Source organism: Patella vulgata, chromosome 8 (assembly GCF_932274485.2).
Source record: "Patella vulgata chromosome 8, xgPatVulg1.2, whole genome shotgun sequence".
Taxonomy (NCBI): Eukaryota; Metazoa; Mollusca; class Gastropoda; family Patellidae; genus Patella; species Patella vulgata.
This window is the reverse complement of record NC_065886.2, coordinates 31158594-31177955: the sequence shown is the minus strand read 5'-3', so window position 1 is coordinate 31177955 and position 19362 is coordinate 31158594. Positions and strand designations below refer to the sequence as shown.

At 33.2% G+C, this 19362-nt stretch overlaps 1 protein-coding gene across 7 annotated transcripts in view; it reads right to left on the bottom strand.

Annotated features, from left to right (window-relative positions):
• Nucleotides 1-144: 144 nt before the first annotated feature.
• The window catches only part of LOC126830189 (SLAIN motif-containing protein 2), a 29387-nt gene continuing 10169 nt past the window's right edge, over nt 145-19362 (bottom strand). For 2 of the 7 annotated variants that reach the window (XM_050560518.1, XM_050560519.1), the window contains 7 exons: nt 19090-19227; nt 15049-15201; nt 13855-13896; nt 11571-11669; nt 9993-10088; nt 8966-9266; nt 145-8304 (listed from right to left, as the gene is read on the bottom strand). In XM_050560518.1, the coding sequence (XP_050416475.1) occupies nt 8232-8304; nt 8966-9266; nt 9993-10088; nt 11571-11669; nt 13855-13896; nt 15049-15201; nt 19090-19227 (902 nt within the window). In that variant the 3' untranslated portion in view covers nt 145-8231. The remainder of the gene's footprint in view (nt 8305-8965; nt 9267-9992; nt 10089-11570; nt 11670-13854; nt 13897-15048; nt 15202-19089; nt 19228-19362) is intronic. The other 5 variants (XM_050560520.1, XM_050560521.1, XM_050560523.1 and 2 more) reach the window with 3 other exon arrangements.

Genomic DNA, 19362 nt, shown 5'->3' with positions numbered 1-19362 from the left:
TGTTGTTTTCTTACAATGTCTGTGTAGCTTGTATCTTGTCCACGGGTCTGTTTTTTTGAGGTTTGCATGTAGTGCAGCCCCCCACATTTACTAATAGACTATCAATTGAAATTGAGTTTGGCCCATAAAAGACAAAAATCAGTATCATCAGAGCATTTGTGTTTACTTCAATCTGAGTCAAGTGGTTTATTGTTAATAGTATGGTAGCATTAATTCATATTTTACATATTTACGGGGATCTGGTAAACATGCACCTTTACCAAGAAATAATTTCTATATTTAAATAATGTACAGCAAGGATCTTCAATTTAGATCAAATATTTTTACAGCGTTTATATTTTAAATGTACAATAGTATAAGATTAGTCACAATAAAAATATAACTCAGATTAACATCCTACTTTTCAGCATCTACTGGGCAAATGAGGATGGGCATACTCTTATTACGAATTCTAACTGTAAAGTGTTCTCTTACGTACAAGCCAATGTGTACATGAGATGTTTTTTGGCCCATCCGAACAACTAGACACTGTTCTTGCTAGGCCCTCTGTCCTGCACTACTGACAAGGGAAATCCTTCTGAGGAACTTTCTCAGCCAATGCTGGGAGTGAACCCGAGACCTCCTAATGTGTGATTCAGCGTCTTACTGAGCAACAGAGGAAACAACAGAGGAAACATTATTGTACACAATAATGTATTAATATATTCTAATAAGAAGCTTAACCTTGCTATAACTCTTCCTTAATAAACTTATATTAAATTTACCATTTGAATTATATATATATATTTATATATATATATGCACCAGTATCATACAAATCATTAGTTATCATTGCGGTCATTTATTTATTTATCACGATCCCCGAAGAACTAAAAATTTAAATTGTTTTGGCTGTATATATAACAAACATCTGTCGAGTTAAAACTACATAAATTACATTAGCACTAAACAAATGATTTGAATAAAATAAAATGTCTTTTTTTATTCTTATTAACAGATACATCATTCACAGTCAACTCTTAGTACTTTCAAAATAAAAATATAAATTGTTCAAGTGGCATTTAGTAAACGACTCAAAATAAAACATGGCACTGTTATATGGGATATGCGTTACTTGGACGTTTATTTCTAGCTTCATTTTCATGAGAGTTCTCTAGTAGTTTTGGCTACATCTCATCTTCTCTTATATTTTTGCTTGATATAGGAACAGGAGAACCCTTGTTCTAAAGAAACAGGTGAATCCTTGCCATATAGAAACAGGAGAACCCTTTTCATACAGAAACAGGAGAGAACTTGTCTAAACCTGGTTAGATATAAACATCCAAGGAACATGTATTCCATACACTTGTGTTGTGTTTCATGAAACAAATTATATATTTGTAGGTAGACTAATAATAAAAACTTATAAAACTTTGTGAAAACTGAGTATGTGCAATTTCACTCAATTGTGGGAAACAAAAAACTTAAAAAGTTATAAGAATGATGTTATTGCTATCCTATATTGGAACTCTTGTGAAAATTGAGCTCGCATGAAATTCGAGCTCTTGCGAAATTAGGGTTTAATGATTATCAATCAAATTCTTACATCAACACAAAAACACATTCAATTTGAGGAAATTAAAAATTCCCAAGTTTAAATTGTTTAATGTCATGGTATAACAACTACTTACTTACACAGTATTTAAAATAACTAAATGAAATTCTGAAATAAATGATCTTAAATTAACAATTCAAGAGGAATCTTAACAGCTCCAATTAAAATACAAGCTTTTTTCTTACCAAACCAAAGAATTATAAAAACAGTTGAATTTGTGGTTATTTTTCTTTCATATTCCTAAAAGTTTATATCAAGAGGAAGACATAATCCATATTTTGGTAACCATAGTTTCCAACTTATAATTCATAACAAAGGTGAAACTGTCACATGCCTGAAGAACCGTGTTTCTTATTTCAAGAACACAGACATAATCAGAAGAGCCATATCTCTCTCATTCTCAACATAGCTATAGTGTGAGGTTTCAAATACCATCATAACCATTCCTGACATTATTTTCATAAAGATTGTATTTGACTAAAAGATTATTTATTTGTACATGAATAACATTGTTTGAATACCTACATATATTTAATATCTCTATAAGTTTATAATATATTATATCATAGGTTATTTGAGCAAGGATATATGGTTAAATATAAATTTTCAATAGAATTCATCACAGCAAGTCCTAATCTATAAGATTACAGATACAAAACAAATGATTCTGATTTATTACATAACCGAAAGGCAGATATATGTAAGAAATATTAACTCTCTAATTTTGAAAAACAGGATAAGGACAGTGGTCGGGGTATCCTTACTCAACTTATCTGACTGTCAAACAAGAGAGTTGTATTCCTTGAATCAACATGACACTATTAAGGGAGAGTCAATCTTGAATTAATGACACTATTAAGGAAGAGTGCATAGTCTGGTTATGGAGGTCAGAAGTTCCCACAAGAATTAAATTTAGTGTAATTCTGGGGTGGATCTACGATGAAATTAATAAAACTTAAGCATCAGGGGCCCATAATCCTGGAGGGGCACCAGACGCATCTTTAGTTCGCCTTTCTTAAATTTTTGCTAATAACAGTTTAAGACTCAGGGCCCCCAAAATGTAGTTCTACAACTGGCGTAATTGTAACCCCCATCTTACCCAAAATTTTTAATATGGAAATTACCTCCCCGACCCACCTGAAGATTGCCAACACGACTAATAAATGATATTCAGCAGGTATATGATATGACCAATATATAAACAAGTTTATCATCACGTGTATACATTAAAGATACATTATGTAAGTTCTTGCTATAATAGATAATGATATTTAGCCGGTATATGATATGACCAGTATATAAATGAGTTTATCATTAGGTGTATATATCAATTAACTATCATAATTACAATTACATACAACTTAAACCTCTTAAAATGTCACTCCCTAAAATTAGTTATTTGTTTGTATTGATATTTTGGTTTGGTTTCTTTGAATACATTTTAGCATGGATTAAGCTGTTTAAAACAAGATGTCTGAAAAATGCAAATAATGATTAATACATTATCTTTATTTGAATCTTGATTGGGTTGTATCTCGGCAAAACAATTGACACTTCGACCCAAGTTCTCTTTAAAATTAGATGGATTTTAAGAGATTTCAGTGTTTTTAAATAAGAGACCAGATTCATAAATTATATATCCTCCTTTTTGTCTGTCAGAAATAAATAAATTACCAAAGTACTGTAATAATAAGGGCCAAACACCCATATAAAATGAGATTTTATCAATTTTTATATATCAGTTTAATTACCTAATTAAATAAGTTATAATATATATGTAAATATATGTAAAGAGATTGTTTATAAAACAAGATATCCAATCTGTAACATAGTTTAACATCCACTCGATACAAACTAGGTCATTTGGGGACTAACATATGGTTTCATTTTATTTTCAATATTTCACTTGCATGTAGGTGTGTTTAGCAATATGAGGAAACCAGAGAAAACCCATAAGGTTGGACAGATAACCCTACTCCTTGTCACATACAAATGGGGAATCAAAAACATGTCACTTGACGAAATGACACACGTCATAATCCAAAGCGCATATGTTAAAGCATTTGGCCACCTACCCCCCCTACTGTACAGGGTTTGTTCCTGGACCTAAATGACCAAAGTATTCCGACATTAAACCCTATCCTATTCAAGGGAGATAATCTTTTTTTTGCTATTCAGACTCTTCCCATAATAGGCTATGCATTTTATAACCATGTTTTGTTAGTCTCAAAACACTTCAAGGGAGATAATCTTGTTTTATAATCAAGCTGTTCACATATAGGGTATGTATGATATATTGGTATATATAAATGATATATAACATGAGATCAATATGATAGGAATAATGTATAATTTGTATCAGATACAGTCTGGTTTCTATCCTGTAAATGTGATAGGAATAATGTATAATTTATATCAGATACAGTCTGGGTTCTGTCTGTCAATTGTGATAGTAAATAACCTTTATTCTATATCAGATAATGTCTAGTGTTTATCCAGTCAATGTCAATAGGAATAACATATAATTTATGTCAAATATAGTTTGATTCATACTGTGTTAATCAATGCCAAGCATAGTTCTGAGGTGCCAATTCAGTATTTTATTTTTCCTACTATAACAGATTCTTCACATTTACTAATAAATTTACTTGGTCATTAGATGTTGAAATACACTGGAGGGAGGGGGGTATGGAGGAGCATTCACTAGATCTTAAAGGGGGATGGCAATTACCCTCTAGCCCCCCCCCTCCCCCCAAGGGCTTACTTGTTTGTGGCCTAGATTTGCAACTACCCAATCAATATCCCATTCCAAAAACTGTGCCCCCCCCCCACCAATGTACTTTAGCCATCTACTACCCTGTATGCAACCATGGCAATTCTTTTGGATGCAAACCTAAAATTATTCTGACTTTAGCAACACTGAACAAATCTGTGATAATATTCAGAATTTAATGATATTTTTATAGAGAACTAAATGAAAGATAAGAAATTATGAATGAAAATAATTAGGAAAAACACACTTGCCACAAAATGTCTTGGTTCAGACAATGACGTCACTAAAATACAGAGACCCCCGATATCATAACTTGTTCGTTTACATCTACAGTAAAACAGAAAATTATTTTCAAAGGTGCAATATTTTCATATGTCATTATACATATTTACATCTTTTCAACTTGCATCAGAAAAAAAAAAACCCTTGCGTTCTTACCCTGCTTCGAAATTTTTTTATGTAAGTAGATTCAACAATATTTGTATACATATTCTTAGAATTTACAAACCGAAATAGGCAAGAAATTTACATCATTACTGCTTTCAATATTCAATTAATTTCCAAGAGGTGGAATTATTTTGTTCAAAATAGTGTGCAAAACAAATTGATTTCCATAAGAAGAATTATAAAGATTTTTGATCACTTTCAATATTTTTTTAAAAGTTATTCAGAATAAAAAAAGGTAAATTTCTGGCAAAAAATATATCGATTAAAGTGCAAAGTGCTTTGAGCATGGACAGAAAAAAGATTTGAGTGTCAATTTTTAGTTCGAACGACAAATTCCACCTCCAGGAAATTAGGCTCCCGACAAAAATATAAAACTGGGTATTCTCAAGATTAAAAATTATTTCATTTAAATGAAGTTTGATTAGGTTATGGCTACCTGCATTACACATTGACAGATGCTGGGATGCACAATTGCCAGCCGGAACGTCCTGATTATTGATAGAATTGAAATCGAGTGACGTGGAATTGAGCCCTGTCACAGTTTCTTAGTCAAGACAACGGAGATGGTGTGAGTAGAATCATTACGTAATTAAACACAACTAATATGTTTCAGCTGTGATGATAGGCTGAGATATTTTCTTATGCAGTTGTCGCTCACTTGTTTTTCATAATTTTTGGGATTAAATTCTGTAACGTTAATCAAGTATCCCAAAAGGGCCATAACTCTTAAGTGTACCAGAAACAATACAAAACATTCGATCAGTCTTTATTTTTTAACTGGTCAACCATTGAGTATGTGTATTTCCGTAGACCTATTCTATTGTGATGTAAATTTAAAATAAACTATTTTACCGATTCAAAGTGTCTTTTTATTGGCTGAAAACAAAAAACCCTATCATAGATTTTAACTCTAGACCAATCAAGTTTCTCTATACTGTATATTATTGATTTTGTATTATTGCTGATTATTAGTCATGGATCTATCCAAATATGTAATATCTGAATATATTAAATATTTCATGATTGTAAACAATGACTAGATGACATCTTTATGTATTATATTACTTCTAAATATAAACAGCTCTTTTCTAACACGCTATAATCACCATTCAGACCCTTCATTAATGTTCAAAATCATTTTTATATTCACTGCTCCAATCTTAACACAAAACGAAACCGTCTTCATTTGAATTTTTTAAAAACATTGAAATAAAATTAAATCATTGTTTTTACGCAAATCTGATATAGATTGAACGTTTAACAAAGCCAATGATGACCGACATACATAGTCATGCAGATATTTTGATTACAAACAGTCAGGGGAATCTTAAACGTGCAGTGTGTGTTATTTGCAGGACTTTGGTTTTCGGTCCAATCCAAAGGAATAGACACTTTTTCTTGCCAGAATCTTTCTAGACCAACACTGGGAATGAAACGAGGACCTCCATGGTAGTGAGCTGGCTCCATATTCATAAGGTCGAAATGAAATAACATGGAAAATGTCCTACTGGCCATACAGTCCTATGAGGGGGATTTTGCCCAGGTTAGTGAGCAATTGTCTTACTCACTGAGTCACAGTGGCTTCAATTTCTAGAAAAAGGATTTATAGTGTTTTAGAAAAGAGATATTTATATTTAGGACTAGCATGATATATGATTTATATAAGAGATGTATATACTAGAATAAGTATTGGGACATTCAATATTAGGCAGTAGATACAAGTATAGGATTATATTAGACATAAAAACCCATCGTATACAACCATTAAATAGACTTCTTCCGTATCTTTTCCACAGCAGCATTACATTATCAAATTTTAAAATAAGTCTTAAAACTCATTTTGTTTAGGAGAGCTTAAAACTCACTTGTTTAAAAAAGCTCAAAATTAATTATCCGTGTCATTTTATAATTGTATCCTATTTTTAACAAATTTTGTGAGTGACAATTAAGATTCTAACATTTGTGATCGTTATACTTATTACATCCATGTAATATAATTTGTTTATTGTACATTAAAGTTAAAGTGCCCTTGTGCACTCTACTCTTTGATAAAATGGCATTCTATAAAAAAATATTAATAACTGAACTACAAAAGGCTTTTCATGTGACATTAAAATCAATTTATAAAACCACATCATCTAAAATGCACTAGTTCCGATGACTCTATTTGTTATCTGATTGGTTTTAATATCATAAAATAGCACATATTAATAGACAAACCACTATTTCGATTCAGCACGGATAATTCTCTACATTATATTTATTCGGTTTGAAATAGTCAATACTGTATATCAAACCCCGATAAAGAAGTCGCGGCTGGATACTAACACACATGGTTATTTATCAATAGTAAGGCCATTTCACCATAAACCAGTTAAACATTGCAATCTTGTATACATCTACATTTAATTGCTTAAGTTTTCTCTTTAAATAATTTCAATCTCAATCAATCCAGGTCAAATTGTCTCTACTTTTTATACAACAAATATTGGTCTGGCTGATCATGTCTCAGTTCACCCATTAAAAATGCATTCTACATGCAGATGAACGTCAGTATGACTCTCACCCAATCATAAGATGTACAGAAATCTGTTTGACCTTTGTCAATGTCTAGACAACTTACACGATTTTGCTGACACCAATATCATCATAGAGAAAGGGGAGAGAATTTAGTGCTGAGTGATCAAGGCTACTGAGTCTAAAAAAAAACCCCGAAAAACAGATGTAAAAAAACTTAAACCAGAAAATATGTTTTCATAAAACTTTCCAAAAACCAGTTTTGGAACTTGTTCATTTTTTTTTTTTAGAAACACGTCTGCTTCAGGTTAATGTTATTTTGTCAGTAGAAGCAAACCAGTCTAATATCCTGTAACTATTAATAAGTAAGCATTATCCAATTTTAACAGGTCACCAAGCCTGGAAATAAGACTTGTGTCACTGATAACTCAGGTTTCATCACTCACAATTCTTTCAGGCCCTCACCTCCAAAGCCCCTGAGACACTGATAATGTCGAGCTCAAAGTTCTTCTAGGCCCTGTCATTCTATAAGACAAAAGTTTCTTCTTTCCTGTAAAACTTCAATTGCACACAACATTTGATCAGGAACGCGTTATTTCCAGGTGTGACTTGTTTTATCAATATGTAAACATCACTCTGTCGTCTGTTACTGTATTTCACTCTTACTGGTTTGGCACGAACACTATAAAAAGACACGACTTATTTTTCGATTAAAAAAACAAAACAGCAGAATAAAATTCCCACCTCCATCTTAAAAAATAAATATCAAGTCGAACTGTTTTGTTATCACTATCAAGCTTATAAAAACATCCTTCGTAATGCTCGTCGTCGTTAGCAACGTTTTTACACCCACGACAAGTCTTGTTAAAAGTTTTGCGGTAATATCTATATATACATATATTAAAAACATCCTTCACGCCAACTGTCAGCAGCTTCTGAGTTAACGTTGGGACGTGGAGAGGGTATATTTGATCTGAAATAATCAATAAAATATGTTAGATTCCTATTTTAATACGTGCACATAATTGGTGAAATAATTTCAAAATGATTTAATGATGTTAGAAATTTGTTTTAAATACAGATGTGACGTCATTCTTTTATGTTTGATATGCTCTTTTGATCGACCTACTGAACATAATTGGTGAAATAATTTACTAAGGGGGTTGGTTTTGGGCGATCTAAATGCAAACGGGTTAATTCAATAGTAGTAAATATTTCATAGACAACAACAAAAAGAGAGAACCAATTACGTTAGTTTTAAATAACAGCAAATAACAAATACTAAAAGGTCTATTGGAATAGCCTTATAAAAACTATTTGAATTCGAGTATTTGTGTGAGCTCTAAAAGTAATCGAATGAAATGAAATGAGGTTTAACATCCTACTGTTCTGATCCAACTGGGCTAATGGAGACGCCACACAGTGTGCTATGAGGGCAATTTTGCCCAGACATCCTTGTCTTAAATCAAATTATATCAAGTTCTTTGTCAGGCCCTCTGTCTTCACCATATGACAAGGGAGAGCCACATCGAAAATTCACAATGAACTTTCTCAGAGTAATCAAATAAATTGAATGTTTCAGCTGTGGTGATTAGTTGAGAATCTAATCAATAGATGTAATTGATGCAACTTACCTTCTGGGAGATGGTAGTGACGATCGTCCAGCATTAGGACGAGGTATTGTTCTACGCATCATAGGTTGAGGAAGACCACTTCGAGCAGGGGACACAGCCCTTCGTAACCCCGAGTTGGGTTGTTTTAAACCGAAGCCTGGTGATGGGGCTCGTATTGATGGTTGCTGTAGGCGTGTAACAGGGCGTGTCTCTGGTGCCAGGTTGGCGTCATCGCTGCCGACAGATTGATGATCAAGACTAGAATCACTGGAGTACTGTTGTATTCTACTCATACTTGGTAAACTTCTTTTACCACCATTTTCTATACAAAAAAAAACCCCAACATTTATATACTGATTAAAATAGTATTAATCATAACTAAAGCCTATCACTACAACTCAGATATCATTTAGTTGTGCTGTTTTAGTGGGAGTTTCTGTATTTAGTGTTTAGTTTCAAACCATTGTTAGAAAACTGTTCAAACTTGTTGAGAATCATAGAAAATTAGTGGGTTTCTACTGTCACATAGTTTAAAATGGTCTGTCTAGATTAGAGAGAAAGAGAGAAATGGGGTTTAATGTCCACTTGACACAAACTAGGTCATTTCGGGATCAACATATGGTTGAATTTTTATTTCAATAATTCGCTTGCGCGTAGGGATCTTTAGCAGTGGGAGGAAACCGGAGGACCCGGAGAAAACCCAAGAGGTTGGACAGGCGACCCTACTCCTTGTCACGTACAACCGGGAAACCAGTTGACTCAATGACAGACTTTATGATACAGCGCGCACACGCTAACCATTCAGTCATCCAACCGCCCTGTCTAGATTAGATGTGTTGGGTTTATATAACTGTTTAGTTTCCTGGAGCAGTGTCGAGTAAATAATCAGTCTGTTAATTAAATTACTGAACATGTCACATTGATAATTAATTACCATTTATCCATCCAGATAATTTGAATAGGTGTCTACCCCATGGATGAACTCAGGGGTTAGCAGAGTGGAACCGAATAAGACAACTGGGGTTACCGAGGATGCCATTTATCTTACCATAATTATAACTATGTTGTGCAGCATGTGGACTATCTGGAGGACTACTACCATCAGAATCTATACTATTTCTATATCTCTCTAACACACCACTATCTGTAGATAATAAAACACATAACATATCAACAAAGTCATTCAACATTATTACAAATTGTTTACATGTCATCTTTGACCCCTTTAGATATTTAGTCTTTCGAAACAATCCCTTCAGCACCAGGTACAATACTGACTACCCCAGTTCCCTAAAAAAAAAAAAAAATCATAAACTGCAACATGATCTTTTACATCCATGCTAATGCGAACATTAGACCTTACATTTGCGTGCCATCCGAATGACTATATAATATTATGTTTTTTCTTGCCTGGTTCTCTATCTAGCACAACTGACAAGGTGAAACGAGACTAGAAGATCAAGATGAACTTTCTCGGCTGACACTAGTGAGTCACTGTCATTCTAATTGAACCACTCTGATTATGCAATGTGCAATGATTATGGAATTGATTGGGATTACATGTAATTCAAATTTCACCTGGTTGCTAATTTTTCTAAAGTTAATGAATAAATATCTACCACAGTTATTGTCTAAGATGAGGAAATATCTACCACAGTTATTGCCAAAGGTGAATGATAATTCTACCACAGTTATTGTCTAAGGTGAATGAATATCTACCACAGTTATTGTCAAACATGAATCAATATCTACCAGTCTAAGGTGAATGAATATGTACCACAGTTATTGTCAAAGGTGAATCAATATCTACCGGTCTAAGGTGAAGGAATGAATGTGATCTACTAGATGAGAGAAATAAAGGTAAAGATATGAAACGAGTTTATCTACTAAAATATGATCTAAATTAGAGAAAAGTGGTATATTAATACTGGTACATTTCTGGACAGAACAAAACAGCTGTTCTTTAGATCGACACAAATGGCCCGAGATATGTGAAAAGCTTTCCGTATTATAGGCCAATTTTGTGTGAACCTCAGCTGTTCACGTGACATGATGGTTTGGGGCAGTCTACGGATCCCTAATTAGGGAGGTTTCGGGTTTATATTTGAAAGAGATATTTCAGATGAATTATTTGTGCCTGAATTTGACTATCTCTATAATACAAATAGAAACGTAATAGACTTTTGGCATGATACTTCACCTCAAGCTTAATGTTAGTTTTGAAAGGAATTTTCCATTTTACAAAAGTGTCTGTGATACCAGCTGATTTCTGATAACTGCATCAATGATCAACTCACCACTACCCAAATACAGAGGTTTGTCGATCTATTTTTAAACATCTAAGTTAAAGGTGAGCGAACTGTCTCTTTAGTTATATTAGTTAATGATATTTGTTTAGCAAGCAAAAATGAGGAAACATTAATCTCACAAAATCTGTATAATTTATTATAAAAACCATCCCTACAAAATCTGTAGAATTTGTCATAAAAACCACTCCCACAAAAATCTGTTAAATTTGTTATAAAAACCATAACCACAAAATTTGTTATAATAAAAAACATCCCCACAAAATTTGTAGAATTTGTGATAAACCCCATCATGCATCATGTTGAATAAAGTCACAAACCATCAAATCTTGCTGGACTGGAACGTGCGGAACCAATCGGTGAACCACTGTTTTCTGCGTCGCTAGCCCCGAGAAAACCAAAACCTTTTCTATTTAAGCCTGGTGAATAGTGATATACAAAAACATAGATAGATAGATAGATAAAGACCTCCACACAAAAAAATAAAGAAAAAATAGGCATAATTATTAAAATCAAACATGCATAAGGCCCCACCAATTTGAATTTTTGTTCTTCAGAAAAAAAGATTAAATTTTTGCTTCTTACTGCCTGGGGGATTTTTTTTTGTTTTTTTTTTTGTTTTAAATGTAAAGTGTGCTTGTTTGCTCTTCTCCAAAGCTTTGAGTTAATTTTGAAATTTTAAGCAAAACATTGTTCATAAGAAATGAAATGAAATGGGGTTTCACATCCTAATTTTCTGCACCGACTGGGCTAATGAAGACGGGCATAGGCCATACAGTGTGCTACAAGGGAAATTTTGCCCGGAGAGAGGCGCAACAGCCTATTTTTATTTGAATTCCAACTGACCAGGGTTCTTATCTATGCATGCCAATGTGTACACGGGACCTCAGTTTTTCATGCAATCCGAAGGATTAGAAGCTGTTCCTTGTCAGAAGATTGATTCAAGAGGTTATTTATTTATCAAGATTACAAAGAACTAAAAATCAAATTGGTTTGGCCTTACTAATGGTGATTACAATAAGGTTTTGCTAAAACACTGTGTTATAATAGTGATTACAGTAAGGTTTCGCTATAACACTCAATTATAATAATGATTACAGTACGGTTTCGCTAAAACTTAAAGGAGCTCACCCTCTTTGATTTAGGTAAAAATAAATTATTGATCTGTTGCATCTTATTTCAATTAGTGATGAGATTAGCCTAATAAAGCCTTATAATATGGTTAAATTTTGGTTTCAAAAATTTAAGCCAAAGCCAGTTTATTTAATTTTCTGGCTTCAGTTCAACTGTTGACAGTTTTACACTAAATCAGTTATATTCGCTCTAACTGAAGACTTAAAACAGATATACATTTTATCAATCAAATAAACTTTCTTTTATAAAGTCTCTAGATGTAATAAATTTCGTAATGTTCTGCATCCTCTGCAGGTGATATAAATGACATATATATATCACTGTGGATTAAGCCTTTTAGAAATTTGATATTTTCTGACAAATGTTAATGACGCACAAACTTTAAATCAATATTTTCACATTTTTCTCAAATCAAAGAGGTTGTTGCCAATGTTCCCTCTAATTTTTATTAGTCAGTGTGTACAAAAATGTAATGGTATGCAAATTTTATTCCTGAGAAAAAAGTGTATGTATGTGCAAGATATTTGAACAAATGTAAATTTGAAATTGTTTCAAGATAATTTTGACACAGTCTCCTATCTCATGAGTCTCACTCTTGCCTAAAAAAACTGTTAAAAATGTTAATGTTAAAATTTTAATGCATCACTCTCTAAGTGATGTTGCGGTATCTGAAATGTGTGTGCATGTGCACAGTTTAGAGGGAATTGAAAGGGAATTGCTAACTACTTTTACTGATGTAGCTAAGGCCATACAAAAAATATATTCTGATTCTCAGACAATCCTTACCAAAATCTGAAGTAGGAGGGAGGTTTTTATTTCGTCAAAGGATCAGTACTGGTCTAAATGACTTATAAAAAACATCAAGTTTCAAGACAAGAGAGAGAGAGAAATGGGGGTTAACGTCCACTTGACACAATCTAGGTCATTTCGCGACAACACATGGTTCAATTTTATTTCAATAATTAGCTGCGCGTAGAGGTCTTTAGCAATGGGAGGAAACCGTAGGACTCAGAGAAAACCCACGAGGTTGGACAGACGACCCTACTCCTTGTCACGTACAACCGGGGAATCGAAACCACGCCAGTTGACTCAATGACAGACCTTATGATACAGCGCGCACGTGTTAACCATTCGGCCATCCAACCCCCCACAAATGTTTCAAGGCACTAAACATCTTACCATGTTGTTTATAGGAATGCATGACCATCTAGTATCATTTATGATTGTCAGTAACATTCATCAGGGTTGTGTACTTTTTGATATATTTACTTCCTGTAATTCATTAATTAATGAGACCATGTTTTATTTTTTGAAATATTAAAAGGTCATGCAGCCCTATTAAATTGATGTAGGATTATCTGAGAACCAGAACATTTTTTGATGTGGCCTAATCTATATATAGAAAGAAACTATAATAAGGTGGATATATATGGGTGGGTATTTTTTTTATATCTTGGGATGTTATTTTACCTCGTCGTGGTGATGGATGATGGGTTATACTCTGTCGTAAACCTGAAAAAATAAACAAACAAAAGTAGATATACAATTTAAAGAGAGAATTGGGTTTAATGTCCACTGGCATATCCATTGGATTCTGTGCAACCATAGTCTATCTATGCTTTACCTATCCTATACTTGAAATACAGAATTTAAAGCAATCTCTTGACCTCTTATTACCAAGTAAATGGGGGTTAAATGGCATCTTGACACAAACTAGGTCATTTTGGGAATAACATAGTATGGTTGAATACTATTTTAATAATTTTCTTGCAGGGGTCTTAAGCCGTGGGAGGAAAACACAGGACCCAGAGAAAATCTACGAGGTTGGACAGGTGACACTACTGCTCGTCAGGTACAAACTGGGAATTGAAACTATGCCACTTGACTTAATGACAGACCTTATGATCTAATGCACACATGTAAAACCCCTCTATATAATCTAACCAATGTCTTCAACGGTCGGACTATTCTTCATGATTGGGATTGTTTTTGGCGATGGCATCATGTTCAGTTTCTCATCAACACTATACTTCTGCCATACTAAGACTAACATGGTTATTTTCATTGTAATGCACATGCACACAATGTGATGGGGAGAATTTCTTCTAGACAGGGACACCTACTCTTTGATCAATTCCAACTACCAAGGGCTCTTTAATGTGCTTGCCATTGTTTATATTATATTTGTGCACTAAACACACTCTCCTTGATAGCCCCACTGACATCAAACTTGACATATGATGAGAACCAAGCTTGAAAAAATTTGATGATTATTCTTGGTCAAGAGAAAGAAAACTCCAAATGACTAGACACCGTTACTTGCAAGGCAATCTGTCCTGCATGACTGACAAGGATAAACCACACGGAAAAATCCCTTGGAACCTTCTCAGCCAACGGGACTGAAGTCGTTACCCCCTTCTTGGTCATCTAGTGCCTTACTTTACCAACATGGCTCCCAGAAAGAGAGAAAGGGAGAGATGTGGGGTTTAACATTTATTGAACACAATTATGGGACTGACATATCGGCCTTAGACAGTTGGAGGAAACTGGGAAAAAACACATGCTATGAGACTGGCAACTGGCTTCACAAAGCAAATTGATATGACATGGCATGCATGTATATCAAATTGAGCAGCCATATTTGAGAAATTGCACAAATCTTACTTTCTTCTTGTAACTTAGCAACAGCCTCTATATCACTAACAGCAGGTATTCTATCGTCGCGGTAATCATTTTCTTTCTCCGTACTATGTAAACGACTTCTATCTTTATTTTTCCGTGGTCTGGTAAATGTTCCGGTATCCACTCTTCCACCTCCTAAAATACAAAATAAATCTAACACATTCTAAGACATATTGGACAATAGTACAAATCAAGGACAAAATTAAGGTCAAAAGCATCTTAAAATGAGTTCTGCTGCGATTCTGACTGTCAAAGAAAAGTTTTTGTTTTTTTATATTTTAGCCATTAAAATTTTAAGTTATATTATCAAAATCTAAGTGGAAATGGAATAAGTGACAATTGTTGAATTTCTTTAAGTTAAAGCATTAGGTATGATTAGATAAAGAGCTGACAGTTCTTGCTATATATATAATAGTTAAAAAAAAATATAATGAAAACAGAATATGCTGAAAATTTCAGTCAGATTGCTTCATTAAACACTTGTAAATTGGACACTCATTATCAAAATTGAATGGTCAGCTTTAAACTGGACAGAAGTACAAATTAAACGATTTATGGTGATTTTAAACAGTTTTTTTTACAAATTTTCAAACAAAGATTGGATATTAAACGAATGTGAAAGAAATTAGTGCTAGATACTCAAGATTAAATGGTATCTGGGTTACAGTGACAGGACCTCTAGGTTTGCAAGTCAATGTCCTACTCACTAAGCCACTGTGATCTCGAATCAACCCACCAACCTGCCGATCCGCACCCACGGAGCAATAAAATGTTGACACAGATGGATTTGGATGTACATGTAAGTGAAAGACTAACGAGGGGATGTCCGGCCAGATACGCTCACATTTTGCAAGCGAAGGACAGAACAAGCTAAACAAAAATGTTATTTTTTGTTCAATTAGGGTCCAAATTCCAGCAAGTTATGTTCGGATATGCGCAAATAGCGAAAGGAACCGAGATCTTTGGGACATAAACATATATTCTAAGTTTTATCAAAATCTGTCTTCTAGAGGGTCCACAACCTTGATATACCATATTTCTGCACAATTTGCATACCAAAGCGTTTCACTCTGATTTTTATCAATCAATCAAAAAATCCTATAACTATACCACGAGTGGGTGATGGGAGGTAACTCGCATTTTGTTGAAACTAAGATGGCCGAATCATTGTTGTAAACTTTGTTAAAATACTTTATGACATCTTTTTGTATGCATGTCACTTCTTTGATATTAATAAATTTCTTTCCAAGTTTCTCATAATCGAACATACAAGCTGCTGTATTGTGGTGAACAAAAACAATGATGCTAAGACTGGCATGCAATCTGTTTTTTGATTGGTTCTTAGAATCAACCTACGTAGCCAATGAAATCATCAAGGGAGGATAATTTGATTTAGTAAATACCCTGTGAATGGACCCATTGGTTAATGGAGTGGGAGTACCAGAGGGAATACCGAGGATAACATAAACCATATACCAGATAGATAGGCAATCCCAAGTATCTAGAATTGTGACCTCATGGGAGACAATTCTTTAATCACGATTGTGAGGACCTCTTTTGCCATGACAAAGAATGCCTGTCCTAACTTGTATACAATCTTCACATACGCTGTTAAATACTGTACATGCCGATATTATTAGTGCTATAAAATAGAGCATGAACTTGATTCATTCTGCTCATTTAAATATATATCTTCCCACCAAATCTATTATTACCATAAATAAATAGTACTGATAGGTTGATAACCATGTTATATTATTAAATATTAGTAATATCTAAAAGGGGTGATGGCATTATTCTGATACCTAATATAAACACGAAATAGACTATGAAGTCAGACCTGTAAATAATGGTTTTACATGTACCTGACATTTTCAACTTGTTAGTGCCAGACATGTATTAATAATATCAATAAAAAGACAAATCAGTGCCAGACAAAATGACAGGCACCAGATTACTAGAGGTTTAGTGCCTGACAAAGCCTGAATCTGTGCCTGAAATTGTCAGTGACAGGTGCCATATTTCCAGGCTTGGTTACTATGGAACATGATACAGAAAATTCTATAAAATCTTTGAAAGATTTTTATTACCAAGCAATTTGATTAGTTCTCTCACACTAATCAGCAGTGAATATTCGCTAAGCCGCTACAATCACTGAGAGGAATGACATCGGTGTGAATTAATAAGTTCACAATATTATTTATTAACTTTTTTTTTTGCAAATTAAATTCTAGAATATTAGAGTATTAGAGAAATAAATAAAGGTTTTGAAGCATAACTGGATAAAAAACATTTCCTATTTAGTGTAAATGGGTATATAAAATGAGTAAAACGCATCAATCTGCCTGCACGCGCCATGGCACCAACATGTAGAAGGCATTTGAACTTATAGTTATAAAGGTCAGTCAGAATAAAAATATGATCTTAATCAATTTTGTATCTGTATTGGATACTAGAATAATGCTATCACCCCTTTTAGATACTACTAATATACAGTTAACATATGGTTATCAAGTTCATGGTCTAGTATTACAATCTGTTTCAGGGTTCGATCACGGTGATGGCCGAAGAATTTCCTCAGACGACCCTACTCGTTCTCACATACAAGCAGGGAATCAAAACCATGCCACTTGAATCAATCACACCCATTAAACCATTCAGCCACCCCTTCACCCCTACAAGATTTTATGTAAATCTGTCATTCTCTTTTGAAAATACCATACCCAAAGAGAAAATACATATATCATATATAATTATTATAATTATAATAGATGTGAAATAAGTGTAAGTAAACATAGTTTCAATGGTGATAATCATCTTTTATAAAAGCAAAAGCTCTTCAAATACGTGTGGATGATTATAATATTGTAATGATTGTGATTATAGAGCCTCAGGATAAATATCAGTGTTTATACCATAATCTCATCATGGTGATAAATGATTAGGAATTGATCAGCTAAACTACCTGGTTATAATAGTGTTTATACCATGATCTCATACACATGTATGGTGATAAATGATTAGGTATTAATCTAGAACTAACTATAATATTAATATATAAGATACTACATGTATGATAAATGATTAGGAACTACCCAACTAGAAATATTTCTAAGAAGACACTATATGATGATGATCACTTATTCTACAACTAACCATGTAACCATAAACTACTATTTCTCTAACAGGTAAGAAGTCTACATTTGATCATAACTTTTCAATAAGGCTAAGAAAAACAAATACCTATGTTTACGGTTACTTGGCCCCCCAAAATAGGATTGGTCAGTCGGAAAATCTTCTTCCCGTGGGTTTTGTAAAGCCTATTTCCTAGCATTTCTAGTCTAATTACTGAGTAATTAGCGATTTTGGTTAAAAAAAAAAATGTTCGATCAGGTAACCGTAATCATAGGTATTTTATATTTTGACCTTCCTTAATTTAAAATACTGATTTATTTTTCTATATTTAACCATAAATTTTCAATTAAATTACTGAATTATTTTTCTTCTATATTTTATCATAACTTTTCAATTAGATTAAATGAATTAAATTACTGAGTTATTTTTCTATATCAAATCATAAGTTTTTATTATTATTAGAAGCAAAGAGCTAAAATGTTTCAATTAAAAATACTAAATTGATTTTTTTTAAAAATTTGGTGTTAAAATAATTATAAAATCTATTTGGTTCATATCTAATATTATCAGTTTCATTCAAAAGTGGAAAACATTTATTACAATATCAATATTCTGATGATAAAAAAATAAATTCTATGCAAGCTTACATAACAAATTATATTTAAAAAAAATTAAAAAAAAGAAGAAAAATATGAAACTGACGATAACTTACAATAAACTCTCTCTCTGTGCTAGCGTACATAAAAAATTATTAGAAAAAAAAAAGAGAGAGAGAGAAAAAAATAAAATAATAAGAAATTAATAAAGTGTGTAAATTAGAACTTAACGATAAAATACATAAAGACTGAAAATTGCAGTGTGAAAGACCACTACCTAGCCTGTACCCACCTAACGAAGCTAATAGTGATTTCCTAGATAAAGGGTGCATACCATAAGGGGTAGTATTTTCTGTTGATCTACTAAGAGGGGATGATTGTGAATTGGGTTGTGAACTACCGAGAGTAGGCGTGCTGCAACTTCGATTCACTGAAAAGCAAAAGATGATAGGTTAACGATATGCAAGAGACAGTTATGTACATATAAGGAGAGGTACATACATTGATGATGTTCATCAGGGCTTTCAATTCAAAATCTTACCAGCCAGTCACTTTTCATGATTTT